Genomic DNA, 15,742 nt, shown 5'->3' on the forward strand with positions numbered 1-15,742 from the left:
TAAACCAGAGTTTTTGCGTCGATATGTGAGAATGGATGAAACATGGCTCCATCATTTCACTCCGTCCAATCGAAAGTCATCCCAGTGGACTGCACACGATGAGCCCGCTCCAAAGCGTGGGAAAAGGCAACAGTCGACTGGCAAGGTTATGCCGTCTGTGCGTGGAATAATTTTCATTGACTACCTTGAATAAGGAAGGACCATCAACAGCGATTATTACATAGCGATATTGGACCGTTTGAAAAACGAAATCGCCGAGAAACTGCCGCTTTTGAAGAAAAAGAAAGTGCTGCTCAACCAAGACAATGAACCGCATCATAAGTCAGTGAAAACGATGGCAAAAATCCATAAATTGGGCTTCGAATTGCTTCCTCATCCACCGTATTCTCCATATATGGCCGCCAGCGACTTTTTGCTGTTCTCAGATTTCAAAAGAATGCTCGCTGGTAAGAAATTTTCGTCGAATGAAGAGGTGATCGCCGAAACTGAGGCCTATTTTGAAGCAAAGGACAAATCGTACTACAAAAATGATATCGAAAAGTTGGAGGGTCGCTATAATCAGTGTATTTCCCTTGAAGGGAATTATGTTGAATAAAAAAAGATAATTGTTTCAAAAAATGTGTTTTACTACGGTAGGCCGGGGACTTTTAAATTGACCTTTTAGGGTATATTATAAACAGTAAAATTATGTACAAGTTATAAAAGTTGTACTAGGAATTTAAGGAACTTGATATGTTTCCCGAGGTGAATAAATCTGGTGGAGGATAACAGTGACAAGCAGTTCAGCTTTGAAAGTTTTGATCTGCTTGGCATTTTAAAACCGTAATAAGCAATTTTATTACAAAGATGAGAAGAACGCCTTTGTGAAGCTGAATCACTGTGGCGGTCATCACGTCCATCATTGAAAAAACTGATAAACTTTCTTAAAGAGTTGAGGTAGGTATTTATCAACGGTTGTGAATGAATTAAACTAATCAGACTACAAAAATAAGCCCGATGTATGTTTTTATTCATTGTTACACCATATATAAACCACTGTTTCCAACGGAAATTACCTGCCACTTCCTGTTTGACAATACGCGGGTTGACATCCGTCTCGGCAAGTCCTCACCGTGGCCTCAAACACCAAGAAATTTGATTCCGGAATTTTGAAGGCGTTAAAACGAGCTTCCAAACTGTCTCCGTTACGTCCTTTGTCCAGTTCAGGGAATACAAATGGGTCAACCGGGCATCTGAAATAATACATATCGGCTGAGTATCGAGATAAATGTAGACTGCTGAGTATCCAACCCGAATCGGTCTATCAACTGTACAGATCTGCCGGAGTACGGATCCCTGGCTACTACGTTGGTGGCGAAGATATCAGTGACGTAGTTGTAACCGTCTTGGGCTTCTAGTCGGAAAGTGAGGGGATCGCCAACGGCTATGGTCGTGGTGGGCCTTCCTTGGTATAAAATCATCAATCTGACCTTGGAACTCAGCGTATTCTCAGCTGGAAGATACTCGATGGGTATTGGACTGCCCGATCTGAAACATTGTTGAAGAAGTATTGAAATAAAATGCAGTGGAGAGCATCCCCTGCCTATTGAAGCCTGCCCCAGGAAAATATGCTTGGTTGGATCTTATATCATCTGTATACCTATAATCAATATCAAATTTCAGTACTGGATGAAGAATATGACTATTTTTTTATATTTTGTTTGTCTATGAGTTATGATGGCTTCGATTTTATTATGTAGTATGTTTTATTTCAAAGTACCAATTATATGCTTAACTTAGGTTATCATAATCAGCCAGCATATGTAGTGAAGATCAAAATAATTAACAGGCTTTACTGTCAATTGTATGGAGACCATTTCTTTCTCATCTCATCTCTTTATATCAGGTGTATACCAAAGTCATTACCAGTTTTGTATAAAAAAACTACATAATTTTCAAGAAAATTGCAGCTATTAACTGTTTCACAAGGTTTCAACAGTTCGTAATACCGCTAACAAATACAGAGCATTATTTTGCGACCAAAAGATTTGGCCTTGGAGACGATCTGCCGGCTTCGCCAGGTAATAACCATGATTTTTTACATTTAGGGTTTTTGAAATAAATCTACTTTTCATCACCCGTCACTATTTTTCTCTATCACCGATGGAGAAATTTCGATTGAAAAGACGATTTTTCGATTTTCCATTTACCTTTCATTTAATTGATGGGGCACCTATCTTGGCACCATCTTTAGTATTTTAACCATTTGTTGTAATCAGGCGCTAATTTTGTTTTGAGCCACATTTAACACACTTGTCAATTTTTTTGAGTCTTGATTGTTTGTTTGTGGCATCTATAAAAGTCATAAAAAACCCGGTAATGACTTTCCGGTACACTTGGTAAGTATACTGGTGTATACATTTTGACTACTGCTGATGATATTCGGAAATAGTTTTCCTTGAGTTAAGCAGAAAAATAAAATTTCAAAAGGTGTATGGTTCGGTCATTGTTCACCATTTTTGAAAATGAAAAAAGTAGAATAAACGCTATACCCCAATGCTGTTTTGATGTAGATATGGTTATAAAATTGGCTGAAACGGTTTGAACTGGCACTTTCAGTCATTTCATGAGGTAGTCATTTTCTCTCCTTTTAAACCTTTCCCATCGCATGTAAATGACTGGGAACTAATGATGCTACGCTGTCTTAAGGTTCTTTGAGAGTTTGAGCTGGCACTGACTTATTATTTTTATGTTGTTTTAAATCAAAACTGATAATTGGGATATGGCGAAGCAGCATCATCATTTTTTCTTCAAGTTTCTAAAAGTGTTTGATATGTTTTGGTATCAAATTGCTTTAAATCAAACAACAGTGAATGACTCAATAATGTCAAATGGAAAACTGTTGTTTTATTTCGAGAAATGCTAAAATAATGGAATTTAATAGTTATTTACTTGGATACTTCGCATTTCCATCAATAGATAGCGCTGATCAATATATATGCAAGCACCTAATACGAAAAGGTGAACCTATCGATTCAGGTACTGGAAAGAGAGAGAAAGGATATTGCTTACGAGAGAGAGAGAGTATACTGCCAAAAAATGTCAATGATTGAATGTGTGTTCTTTCTTCAACGTTATATTAATATAAAATTGAGTGTTTTTCTTCAACATTTTAACAACTTACCCTGCTCCAATAAATCCTGATGATACTATGGCTTCTCCAGGTCCTCTGAATAGACAGGTTAGATTGAATCTCTTGTCGCGTCCGGTCTGGACGTAGTCGCTAAATTGAACCACCACGATGTTGGTCATGGTGTCCCCGTATCGTTGAGTACCACATTCCGGATAGCCCTGGAAAACATCATTTGAAACTCGAACCGGTTTTCCATAATATTTAATTTCTATATACTTGAGCTCCACTGATTCTTAATACGTTAGCGGTGCCACCATTTCCTCGGAAGAAGCATCTGTCGTAGTATCCGTACGTATAGATACGCCCATAAAAGCCTTCTGGTGTCCTGAGGGTAAACTCCATTCCGTCTTCGTTGCAGATTTGACTCACTGTTTGATGAAAATACACATGGTTGCTGGGATATTTTAATTGTTTATTGGGAACTCACCGTCTAAGCATTCACCGTCGATACCATTGCCGGACAATGATCGTTCGTAGTAGTCAAAGTTGGCGGTATTGTCGAAATATTGTGTGTTTCCCATTTCCATGTCTCTGCTATCCCTATCGCTGAGTTCACAATTTTCACCTCTACTTTCTTGGCTTGGAGCAGCTTCCCTGATGCAAAATAATTTTTTCGAATAATTAAGATACTTATTTTCCAAAGATTAATTGATCATCAATAAAATAAAATAGGGCGGCATTCAAGAGGTTTTTCAGATATCTGAGGGCTTGGAAATAAAGAAGTCTTTGGGTATCAAATACGGTCAGTATGGTGGATGTTTAATTTCATGATTTAGAGTATTGAAGATGTGCAGCTGATGTAGTTTTGATGGAAAATTATCTTTTTTGTTGTTAGCTGCTGACTTTTTTTCTAGTTTTATAGTTCATCTTTTGGAATGACGACGCAAAATCGTCTTCAGTTCTTCTTTTTCTTTTTTTTTTCAATTAATTGGGGTAGATTATTGCCTGCACTGCAAAATATAGTGATCGCCTCTTTGCTGAAACTTGTGCGCCTTCAACAACCCATTAATTTTTACTAGTATTTTACTGTTTCTGGGGTGTAGCTAGTAGGGTATGTCTTACGGAATGTTTGTATCATATAGATGTATTTATCTGATACTCATCTGACATGACGTTCAATATGATGCTACGAACTCCTTGACCGAACTGATGTTCGCTGATACAGATGTGTTAAGGCTTCTAGCATTCTTCATGATATAGTTCGAACTGTAGAGCCACAATTGGATTAAGAATGAATGAAGAAAATAACAAAATATTGACAACTAACAGATCTCCTGCTATTGTAAATCTCAAGAGTAGTACAGGAGAACAAAGTGACATCTAGCACTGAAGTAATAGCTACAGGAGATATTGCTTCTCTAAGATGGTGCTTGTAGAAGAGAGCAAATACTCCAGTCAGAGCTAAAACCTGCCTCTCTCGAATGCTTATCTTGTCAATCGTTATGTATGACTCCGAGACTTGAACACTGTTACAGTCTGACATCTGTAAGAAGTCTGAGATGTGTTGCGGCACCAACAGCAGAATATTGGTTAAGAGGTAGACTGATATCTCTAGTAGTAGTGTAGTAGTTTGATATCTGGCAAAATATTTAATTTCTAGTGTACTGTAAAATATAAAAGAAAATTTGTTTATTGAATGTAGTGAAAAGTAGTTTCAGAATTTGATCCAAATGATAACGACGCACATAGCACCAGTTCTGTTCTGCATTTAATTTGTAGCTTTTTTGGTTGTTAAAATAGGTAAAATAATCAGAATATAACAGGTCAATTGAAACGTCCTCGGTCTACCATAGTAAGACAAATTTTTTTGGCAAAAATAGTTTTTTTTATTGAACATAATTCCCTTCAAGGGTACACTGATTATAGCGACCTTCCAACTTTTCGATACCATTTTCGTAGTACGATTTATCCTTTGCTTCAAAATAGGTCTCAGTTTCGACGATCAGCTCTTCATTCAACGAAAATGTCTTCCCACTGAGCATCCTTTTGAGATCTGAGAACGGGTAATGATCGCTGGGAGCCAGATTTCGAGAATACTATGGATGAGGAAGCAACTCGAAGCAAAATTCATGGATTTTTGCCATCGCACTGACTTGTGACGCGGTTCATTGTCTTGGTTGAGCAGCACTTTCTTTTTCTTCAAAAGCGGCGGTTTCTCGGCGATTTCGTTTTTCAAACGGTCCAATAATGCTATGTAATAATCGCTGTTGATGGTCCTTCCTTATTCAAGGTAGTCAATGAAAATTATTCCACGCGCATCCCAAAATACAGACGCCTTAACCTTGCCAGTTGACTGTTACCTTTTCCCACGCTTTGGAGCGTGTTCATCGTGTGCAGTCCACTCGGATGACTGTCTATTGGACTTCGGAGTAAAATGATGGAGCCATGTTTCTTCCATTGTCACATATCGACGCAAAAACTCGGGCTTATTACGCTTGATCATCTTCAAACACTGCTCCGAATCATCAACTCGTCGTTATTTTTGGTCAAAAGTGAACTCGAGCGGCACCCGCTACGAACGATAGCTCTCAAATTTATAGACGCATCTTTTGAGGGTTAGGGCTAACTAAAAAACATATGGATTTAATTCTACTAGTGCCATCTATGTGTAAGGCCGGGAACTTTTCAATTCACCTGTTACTACTAGCAATGACATATGCTTAATTTTTACAAGTATTATGCTATGTTATTATGCAAGAAAAACTATGTATATTCGAAATATATATGAATAATAATTCGTAAATATAAATATTACTAAATAGTTTGTAATAATTAGTAGTTAAAAAAAATAATATCAAGTATATTTTGGACCAAAATAAGAAAACAAATAATATTTACAGATTTAAATATTTTGCAAAAATTAGCGTTGTATTTTTAAATAAATTTTATGATATTGTTATTTTTATATGTTACATGGTAGTTAACTTTCTTGTAAGCAGAAAACCTATGAATGGACGAGAACTGATGTCAAGCGATTTTTAAACACAATTAACGTATGCATTTTATCTTAATGACATTTTAAACAGCTTGTGCGTGTTTAAATCGAGGTTTTGGTTGGAGAACAACACGTCAATTTCTTTCTGATCACTGCAGTTGATAAACCTGCTTGTTGAATTTCTGCTTTGTAAAATATTTGGGTTTATAAATATTGTTCTGTTAAAAAATAATATTGTCACGCTTAGGAAAAACATTTATTTCCGATTGGACTGGACACGCCATCAGTGTTTTATGAGTTTATTCACACAATTATTCAATTGAGTAGATAATAATATGAATGTTGTTAGGTTGATAAAATAGTCATTTAGATTTTGTGGTAATCTCAATCTGAAATATTTGAAATCAGTCACATTTTTTAACTTTATGGCTATGGAGTGTATGTTGGAAGGAACAATACCCGCTATTTTATGTTAAGACTGAATGTTATGAGTGATGCGTTTACTTCAGTGCTGTCTTGTATCGTTATTTCACAGATCGTTATTTATTTTTTTAAAACAAAATACTCTATACTATACTAGAATTAACTCGGATCAAATCAATTATGAAGAAAAGAAGACAAGTTGACGTTCAATTGCCAATCGTTCTACAGAGCATGCAAGAGGGTCAGGAAAGTCGCCTCGATCTGGCGAGCGATGAAATGGAACTCATTTCTCGCGGACCAAAGACGATCCCGCTTTTTTCTGGCGTGTCTCTAGATGCCTCGTGGGGAAGACGCACAATGTCACCCCCGTGAAGTCAGCGGTTACAGGAAATGCCGCAGTCACTAACCAAGAATGTTGAGCTCCTCGTAGAGACCCTCTAGCTGAAAACACCAAACCTAAATACAACGACACTGTCATCAACGAATCCAATTTCATCAAAAGACCAGTCTCCAAAGTCTCTACAGACTATGATCAGCAAACTTCAAACCAAAAATTCTTCGGGTTTTGGCGCAATATCAATTACCCAAATCAAAAAGCTCGAACATAAGCAGCTCGCAGAACTGGCTAACATAATTAACTGCATCATGCTGCAACATTCCTCGGCGTCTTGGAAACACGCACATATAGCGGTTATTTCCAAGAAAGAAGCAAAATCTTCTACATCTGCCTACAGACCCATCGGCCTTCTCAGTACCATTTCGAAGCTTGCCGAGAGTTAACAGGTCAATTGAAAAGTCCTCGGCTACCATAGTAAAACACATTTTTTTGGCAGAATAGTTAGTTTTTTTTTATTCAACAGAATTCCCTTCAAAGGTGATACACTGGTTATAGCGACTCTCCAACTGTTCGATACCATTTTTGTAGTACGATTTGTCCTTTGCTTTAAAATAGGCCTCGTCATCACTTTTTCATTTGACAAAAATTTCTTCCTAGCGAGCATCATTTTGAGATCTGAGAACAGGAAATAGTCGCTGGGGGCCAAATCTGGAAAATACGGTGGATGAGGAAGCAATTCGAAACCCAATTCATATATTTTTGCCGTCGTTTTCACTGACTTGTGACACGGTGCATTGTCTTGGTGAAACAGCACTTTCTTTTTTTTCAAATGTGGCCGTTTTTCGGCGATTTCGTCCTTCAAGCGCTCCCATAACGCTATGTAATAGTCGTTGTTCCTTTTCCAAGATAGTCAATGAAAATTATTTCATGCGCATCCCAAAATACAGACGCCATAACCTTGCCAGCAGTCCACTGTTTATTACGCTTGATCATCTTCAAACACTGCTCCGAAACATCAACTCGTCGTTGTTTTTGGTCAAAAGTGAGCTCGCGCGGCACCCACTTTGCACAGAACTTTCTAATACCCAAATATTCGTCAATGATATGATGTACACGTTCAGTTGATATCTTTAGAGTGTCTGCTATTTCAATGAATTTCAATTTTACTTTTTAAAATATTTTCGTCGGTAACAACCTCTTTTGTGCATCCACTCCGTTCACCGTCTTTGGTGCTCACGTCTAAACTTAGCATACCAATCCTAGATGGTTGATTTTCCTGGGGCAGTGTCTGGAAACTCGGCATCAGGCCAAGTATTTGCTTCAATTCTATTTTTCCCTTCGAAAAGCAATATTTTATCAACACGCGAAATTCCTTTTTATCCTTTTTTCCACACTAACAAAAGTTGCTTCACTCAAAATGCTATAATTCACAAACTAATGATCCGGCAGCTGTCAAATTTATACACGCATCTTTTGAGGGTTAGGTCTAACTAAAAAACATATGGATTTAATTCTAGTAGCGCCATCTATGTGACAGGCCGGGGACTTTTCAGTTGACCTGTTATGTATCAAAAAATGAAATTTATTTTTCCTAAATAATTTGCAGTTGCTTATAATCGAGTAAGTTTTAATGTGCCGTTCTCATAAGCCTAGAGGTAATAAAGGTTTTTATAACCATCACCTGTCTTACCGGTTCTTATGGCTGTAAAATAATAAAGTTAAACTAATATTTACCTGTAATTGAAAGACCTGCACACGAAATCTCTTTCTTCAACACATTCTTGTTGGCATCGCCCTAATGAAGGCGCAAACAAACTTTTCCTCACGTATTCTTTCCTGGCCCTCGTCCTGGTGCCCATTTGTTTAAAATTGTCGCCATCGTCGCACCTATACCCAATTTGAACCAAAATTATTTTTCTAAATTTTTTTGTCTAACATCATATACCTTGAGGAGTAAGGCCTGCCAGGCGCAAGAGATCCTACATGGTCGTATATAGGTCCATCTGGTCCGGGAGAGAGAGGTCTTCGATTTCCATAGGGTTTCTCATCGAATCCGGGACGGTACGGCGGTCTAGAGTCGTAACCTATTTCAGTGGGTGGTCTAGAATCAACTGGGCGACCTAAAACATTATTTCTAACTCTTTGAACCGTCCTACTTTAGCTTTTATCATCATCGAACTCACCGTATGGTCGACGATCTATCGATGGCCTGAAGAACCATTTTCCTCCGTCTCTGTCGTCTCCGTAGTAACTGTGGCGATTGCTATCGTATCTGTTGACTTCGAAACGATTCCCTCCGTAGCGGTTACCGCCATATCGGTCATTGTATCTGGTACCAAATCTGAAAGGTTATTAGAGATTTTTCACTCAATAGGTGTTATTTGTGTTATTAAAAAAATTGTTATGCTATATATCTCTACGGATTTTTATATTTCTAGTCTATGTTGAGTATATATTTGTACTAGTATAGTATGTACTAGTGTCATAGCTTCAGTTGAGGATGAATGTCTTTAGAGGATCAATTATTGTTAAATGTCAGTTATTAGGTTAAAATTTGCTTCCTGTCCATTGACGCATTAGTAAAATATTCGACTGATTTATTCGTGAGATAGTAGAGTAAAGCAAGTACACTGGATAAAGGAGAAAAAAAAATGTATGGAGTATGGAAAAGTTACAAAGCTGGCAAATGTTTGATATGATCAGAATTAAACACTATATAAGTCATGGCTGCAGGGTTTTGAAAGTGAACCTTGAAGAAATTTTGTGTAAAGGATATTGGCAAGCTTCAAAACTTTAGGAGCAAATATTTTTTAAATTATTATTTCATTATTACATTGTTACTAGTCGTTTCCGACTAACCTACAATTTGTCTTTATGATAACTTAAATTTAGGTATATGACTAGAAGGATCCATGGGCCCTATCTCAGTCTCTGGTGAAATAATGTCTATACATGAACTGATGTATTTTTTATTATATGCATCTCACTACCCAACACTACAAGATCAGATGGTTTAATTCTTTTGAATCTGTGTCCTGCTCTGGTCTGGTTGTATCCAAAAGTTGCAATACTTCAATATTCTCCTGAGAATGGAGTCTTTTCTCATGCCGCCTTGCAATTCTGTTGATTTTTTGGCTGACTGTGGGTATCTGAAGGTTTTGATGTAGGTAGTCAGTCCTGTATGCGCCTACAATACTTCTCAGGACTTTTTTCTGAAGAATTTTTATTTTGTTTATGTTACTCTTTGCAGAACATCCCCATAATTGAATTCCGTATGTCCATATAGGTTTCAGTACTTGCTTATATAGTAGCAATTTATGTACTAATAATTGTGATTTTCTTCCAATTAGCCATACATTTTCCTGTATTTCAATTCCAGTTCTTTTCTTTTCTTCTTTATATGTTCTTTCCAGCGAAGTTTTGCATCAAGATTCATTCCGAGATATTTAGCGTTGTTGCTATATGATATTATAGTATTATTTAATATTATTGGTGCTTGTACGGTCTGATTGTAGGTAAACTGCACATGTAGAGATTTACTTTCGTTAATTTTTATCTTCCAAGCTTGTGTCCAATTATTTATGTTGTCACCAGCCTGTTATAATTTTCATGAGGCTTCTTCACTATTGTCTCCGACAGCTTTAATCGCAGTATCATCAGCAAATGTAGCCATCATATTAATCTCCATTTGTGGTATATCTCAAGTATACAGTAGATAAAGCATTGGCCCCAGTACGCTTCCTTCTTGTACACCTGCTTCTTTATTGTAGAGTAAGCTTCTTCTTGTTTTACTATAAACATTCTGACTATAATGTATGATTTTAGTACTTCGGGGTGTTGCTTTGGTAATATTTTCTGTGGTTTAGAAAAAAGCCTTCATGCCAAACCTTATTGAAGGCTTGTGCTACATCTAAGAATATGGCTGAGCATACTTTCTACTTTTGTAGGCTTTTTCAATAATATCTGTTATTATGTGGACCTGTTCAATTGTTGAATGCTTGTTAATTAACCCAAACTGATGTGTTGGTATTAGGTTTTTTCTCTCTATGATCGATTTTATTCTTTTCGACAGGAGTTTTTCAAAAACCGTTGGTATTACTGACGGCAGTGATATATGTAAGCTTTTATTTCGTTTGGTGACTTTCCAGGTTTTAGGGATCATTATAATTTCCCGGAGAAAATATGAACGTACAATTACAGTTTATCTATAGTCGTTTGAATAGATTTCCTGAGAATCTGCAAAATTATAGTGAGCAATAGCTTCAACCAAGTTTGACAAGTGATAGAAAATAGTTATGTAACGTAATTCCGGAGTAATATTTAACATTATTACCTACCTTCCTCCATATCTGTCTTCCCCGTCGTACCGGCTACCATAACCACCTGCGTATCTATCTCTGTCTATGCGGTTTCTGTCTCTGCCGCCTCCGTATCGGTCCCTGTCCGATGGATACCTGCCTATACCCACCGGATAACGATCAGATCCGAATCGATCTCTATCCCGTCCTCCTACACGATCGCCATAGAAACTGTCGTGTTTATAGTCGTAACGGTCGCCATATCGACTTCCGTATCTGTCTCCGTATCCGTTATAGCTTGGTCTAGGTCGGGGATAAAGGCTTCCTTCGCTGGAAGGTCCTATGTATAGAGGATACCTAAATATAAAAGAGCATTAAACATTTTTAGAAAATCTGTTGATATTGTTAGGTGTCTGCATGTATTCTGATGATTTATACATTTTAAAAAGACATTTGTTGAGAATCAAAATAATTTTTGTCCTTTTCTGCAACTTTTTGCCCATATTTCTGACAATACCGTATCGAAAGAACGACGTTCGGCAAACCGTGTGCCAACTAATCGAACTAAACAAGTGGTAATTATATATTATAAATTATTTTCTGTTATTGGTTATTGATTGTTTTTTTCAACCACATTTCGTTGTCCATTTTGTTCATTGCACATCGGTAGACATCTATACTAAGAGTTTTATTCGGTTTTGGTAGCTCACTATATTATGTTGATGCCACTACGAGTATTTTTGAACAGCAAGACTTTATAGCCATGAATATTCCGCTTCGGTGTCGATGTGGATGGCTCTCCTAACCTAACTCATGATATTTCATAATTGAGATTGTCATAACTGATCCATTTTTAATTGCCGGTCACAATACTTCCAAGAAAACTCTTTATTTTCAGAAATTTGTGTGGCAACCATTTGTATTCCTTTTAGATCTTTTTCATCGTATTTAAACATCTAGAAACAGTTGACTCATCAACTACTAAGCGATTTGAAGATCCTTTGAGAGTTTAAGCTGGGTTTTCATCCACTGAGTCTATATGCTCGAACTTTTTGATTCCTCCAGGCCATTCTGCGTTAAAACCAAAACTCACATTTGGGATATAATGAAGCAGCGTCATCATGAGTTTTTAAAATTGTTTGACATTTGATTTTGCGTTGAACATTCCATGATTGGTGTCTGGATACCCTTATTTTATGGAGAGAAATGTCAAGACCATCGGTTTTAACAGTTGATTTAAGTTGTTTATATTGACTTGTGATCATCAATCGCTAATCGGTGAAAGTTACGAATTCAACATTGAAAGAAAATTATTATTGTATTGGTTAATATTAGTGCTATTAAGAAAAAAAGACTAAATGTATGTATTCACATATTTAATACTTGCAAAATTACGGTTACCTATCACGGTCTCTGTCATCTATTGGTGAATATTTGTCTCCATTAGCTGACGGTGGGTACCTAGAAGGTCCTACTGGTCTGGTTGGTAAATATTTGGCCGGTATGAATCTATCAGATGGTGGGTATCTATCCGAAGGATATCTGTCAGAGGATGGGTATCTATCGCTCGGGTATCTGTCGGATGGATATCGGTCGCCGGGGTATCTGTCAGATGGATATCGATCGCTCGGATATCTATCAGAAGGATATCTGTAAATTTAAGAAAACGACTTTGATATATTTTACTTATGCTTGCAATGAAATTTTCCTTCAAATAAATCTGAATATGAAGATTTTTAGATATCGAAATCTTACGCGCCCAAATATATAACCGAATCAGCTTATCAAATTCGATGCGCCATGTTGCTAAATGTCTGCAAAATTCTTCAAAATATTAGAAATAATAATTAGAATTTCTAAATCGATAAGCGTTGTAAATCGGAAGATTCGGCAACATTTCGACGTGTTAGTTTTTTTACTGGTTGCTGGGTAATAATTTTAACTGCAAAATGTCTGCAGAACAAAATACAGTAATTATTTAATGAAAAAGTTTCTTTACTTTGTTCATGATAAAGACAAAAATTAGTTGGCAAAAATATGTCTTATTAGTACTTAAGAAGATAGAAAATTAAACTATAATATATATGTCAGTATCAGGTGAACATAATCTCACTAGGAGATATGCACCAAGGAAGGCTCTACAAAGGAAAATGACTAGATGACTTTTGTTGATTAATACACCGTTAAATTATATATGTTAAATAATATATATATATATATATATATATATATATATATATATATATATAATATTATATTATTATTGTATGGTATTCAGTGAAAAGTGGAATTAAACTTAATATTAGAAATTATTTAATATGAATAGAAGTAATTATTTTTACAATTCAATGCTAATAATTTTAGGCAAGAACGCAACATCCGTAATTATTGTCTGTTTCGGTTTCTTTTTAATTCTCTTAAAGACGTTTACACGCTCCCAATCATTGCTTATTGCAATATTGAGATATCTTTGGACATTAGTACGATGTAATATTCAACATTGCATTCACATTTGTCGTATAATCTTGATTTGGTAGTCGGTGGTTTATTTTCATAAAATAAGAAACAATTACTGTAACGACGGTTATTATCTTCAAATATATATGTGTTTGAGATTTTTCTATGTGAATGGAAGATGTTTAAAAGAAATATAGCTCAGAGGCATGCTAGAGTGGCGGATTAATGACTGATGCAACAAATTATTTTTTACCTGTCATCGATTGGATATCTATCGGAATATGAGGGTTTTCCTGAGTATCTGTCATCATAGTCTGAGTCTGAACCTCCATGCGGTGGATATCTGCTGCCTGTAGTGATGGGATAACGCTCACCTGGAGGATATCTGCTTCCACCTGGACGATAGGACCCACCATCTCCTCCACTACCATGGTAGACACCCCCACTGTCAGGTCGTGAGCCTGTACCATCACCTTCCCCACCAACTAACCCCATAAAACATTTTACTTATCCCAATGCTCAATTTGGTTAAAAGTAATCTAATACATACGCATGAGATTCTCATAATAATCGTAATCCGCATCATAAATAATTCTCATTCCATCTCTCTGGTTGAATCTGGATAGTCTGCAGCTTCTGTATCGTTCACTGTATTCAGCTGACCGACATTGGAAGCTCGGTTGTCTCAGGCATTCGTCTAAGCATTCGCTCAATGATCTTCCGGATATTTCAGAGTTGTGATCACCTATAAAATCAACGTTTTACACTATTTAGTAACTGATGTTACGTATTTAGAAATGCTTACCTCCTAAACGACTGTTTCTGTAACGTTGGAAGGCTGTATCTGGTTTCTTGTCACTAAATAAATGGGATGTGACAGAATTGTCTGGATATTCTGATCCTCTCGCTAAAAATATGTGAATTTTATAAAATACCCTTTTGTATCTGAGTCTGATGTCTGATATTTTATCAGTTTTAAAATAGTGACAAATAACATAGTTAGGTTTCCTGAAACTCCTTATACCACACCAAATTTGTGGTGAATTAACTATAGTCACAACAAAATATAGCAATAATTTTGATAAAAAAGTTTTCTAACTTTTATTTTGGGTTTTTCATCAGTGAAAGTGATAAACATTGGTTACTGAAAATATATTACAGTTGCTCAGAAACATTAAGCAATTGGCTTGAAAGATTTCATAAAATTATTTTATATTCTTGATGACAGTATTAGATGGACATAGTGAAAGATTTTTCATTGATAAATGCACAGATAAAGACTATAATAGAGAATGGTTAGACATTTAATCATTATCCATTGTCAACTTTGGTTGGTTTTGTTAAGTTTTGTTGGTGGATTATTGAAAAATGTATCATTTAAACATTTTGACAGTTTTGTAATAATTCTTGCTATCACCAGCGTTATAATGTGTAAGTAAAAATAGCATTCTACTAAAACATAAAATTATATTCATATAAGCCTAGAATAACCAACATTTTTTGCAGTTCAATGTTGTCACTGTGTTTCTAAGTATAAATGTATTGATTTAAGCGATATGCTGAATATAAATAAAGTTCCTTAAATGTTATGAGAAAAAGGTACTCACATATTATTCTTATCAACAAAAACAAAGTTAACTAAACTTTATTCAATAAATATAGATGTTTTTATTAAATTTAGGTAGAGATGTATTGAGAAATACAGTATATAAGTGAAAGATAAAATAAAACTTTTCGTGTTAGTACAATATTATTTCAAAATAAAAATCAGTTGATTTTTTTAATAAATGTGGCTTGATAATTCGTAAATAAAATAATAATTAAGTAATTGTAGTATACGCAAGTATAGAAATCCAATTTTGAACCTGAGGTATCTCTGTTTTAAACTAGTGGCATTTTAGACTACTTACGGCTATCCAAGCAGACAAAGTCATAAAAATGATGTGTCGGACTACTAGCGACGCCTATGTCATCTTTCTGAGATACTGAGTCTTCTTCTGATAGAGTGCATTGTTTCGTCATTTCATCGTATTCAATTGATCTAGTCAAAAAATATAATTTGTTGTATCAAATTGACTATTTAATGGTTTTAGTTAAATTGTCTGTTTTCTTTATTTTTG

The 15,742-nt window shown here is 35.8% G+C and overlaps 2 protein-coding genes across 3 annotated transcripts in view; one reads left to right on the top strand and one right to left on the bottom strand.

Annotated features, from left to right (window-relative positions):
- Window positions 1–15,742, top strand: part of LOC143201013 (cytochrome c oxidase subunit 5A, mitochondrial-like) — a 72,686-nt gene that overhangs the window by 36,121 nt on the left and 20,823 nt on the right. The window lies entirely within an intron of this gene.
- nompA (no mechanoreceptor potential A) overlaps window positions 1–15,742 on the bottom strand; it is a 39,326-nt gene that overhangs the window by 3,077 nt on the left and 20,507 nt on the right. For both annotated transcript variants that reach the window (XM_076411849.1, XM_076411850.1), the window contains 14 exons: window positions 15,533–15,663; window positions 14,428–14,529; window positions 14,173–14,367; window positions 13,876–14,107; window positions 12,567–12,815; window positions 11,205–11,522; window positions 9,051–9,208; window positions 8,813–8,987; window positions 8,602–8,754; window positions 3,600–3,766; window positions 3,389–3,540; window positions 3,164–3,330; window positions 1,291–1,527; window positions 1,056–1,232 (listed from right to left, as the gene is read on the bottom strand). In XM_076411849.1, the coding sequence (XP_076267964.1) occupies window positions 1,056–1,232; window positions 1,291–1,527; window positions 3,164–3,330; window positions 3,389–3,540; window positions 3,600–3,766; window positions 8,602–8,754; window positions 8,813–8,987; window positions 9,051–9,208; window positions 11,205–11,522; window positions 12,567–12,815; window positions 13,876–14,107; window positions 14,173–14,367; window positions 14,428–14,529; window positions 15,533–15,663 (2,613 nt within the window). The remainder of the gene's footprint in view (window positions 1–1,055; window positions 1,233–1,290; window positions 1,528–3,163; window positions 3,331–3,388; window positions 3,541–3,599; window positions 3,767–8,601; window positions 8,755–8,812; window positions 8,988–9,050; window positions 9,209–11,204; window positions 11,523–12,566; window positions 12,816–13,875; window positions 14,108–14,172; window positions 14,368–14,427; window positions 14,530–15,532; window positions 15,664–15,742) is intronic.

Source organism: Rhynchophorus ferrugineus, unplaced genomic scaffold (genome assembly GCF_030347505.1).
Source record: "Rhynchophorus ferrugineus isolate W39M unplaced genomic scaffold, kcgeb_rfMv2 rfM8, whole genome shotgun sequence".
NCBI classification, from domain to species: domain Eukaryota; kingdom Metazoa; phylum Arthropoda; class Insecta; order Coleoptera; family Curculionidae; genus Rhynchophorus; species Rhynchophorus ferrugineus.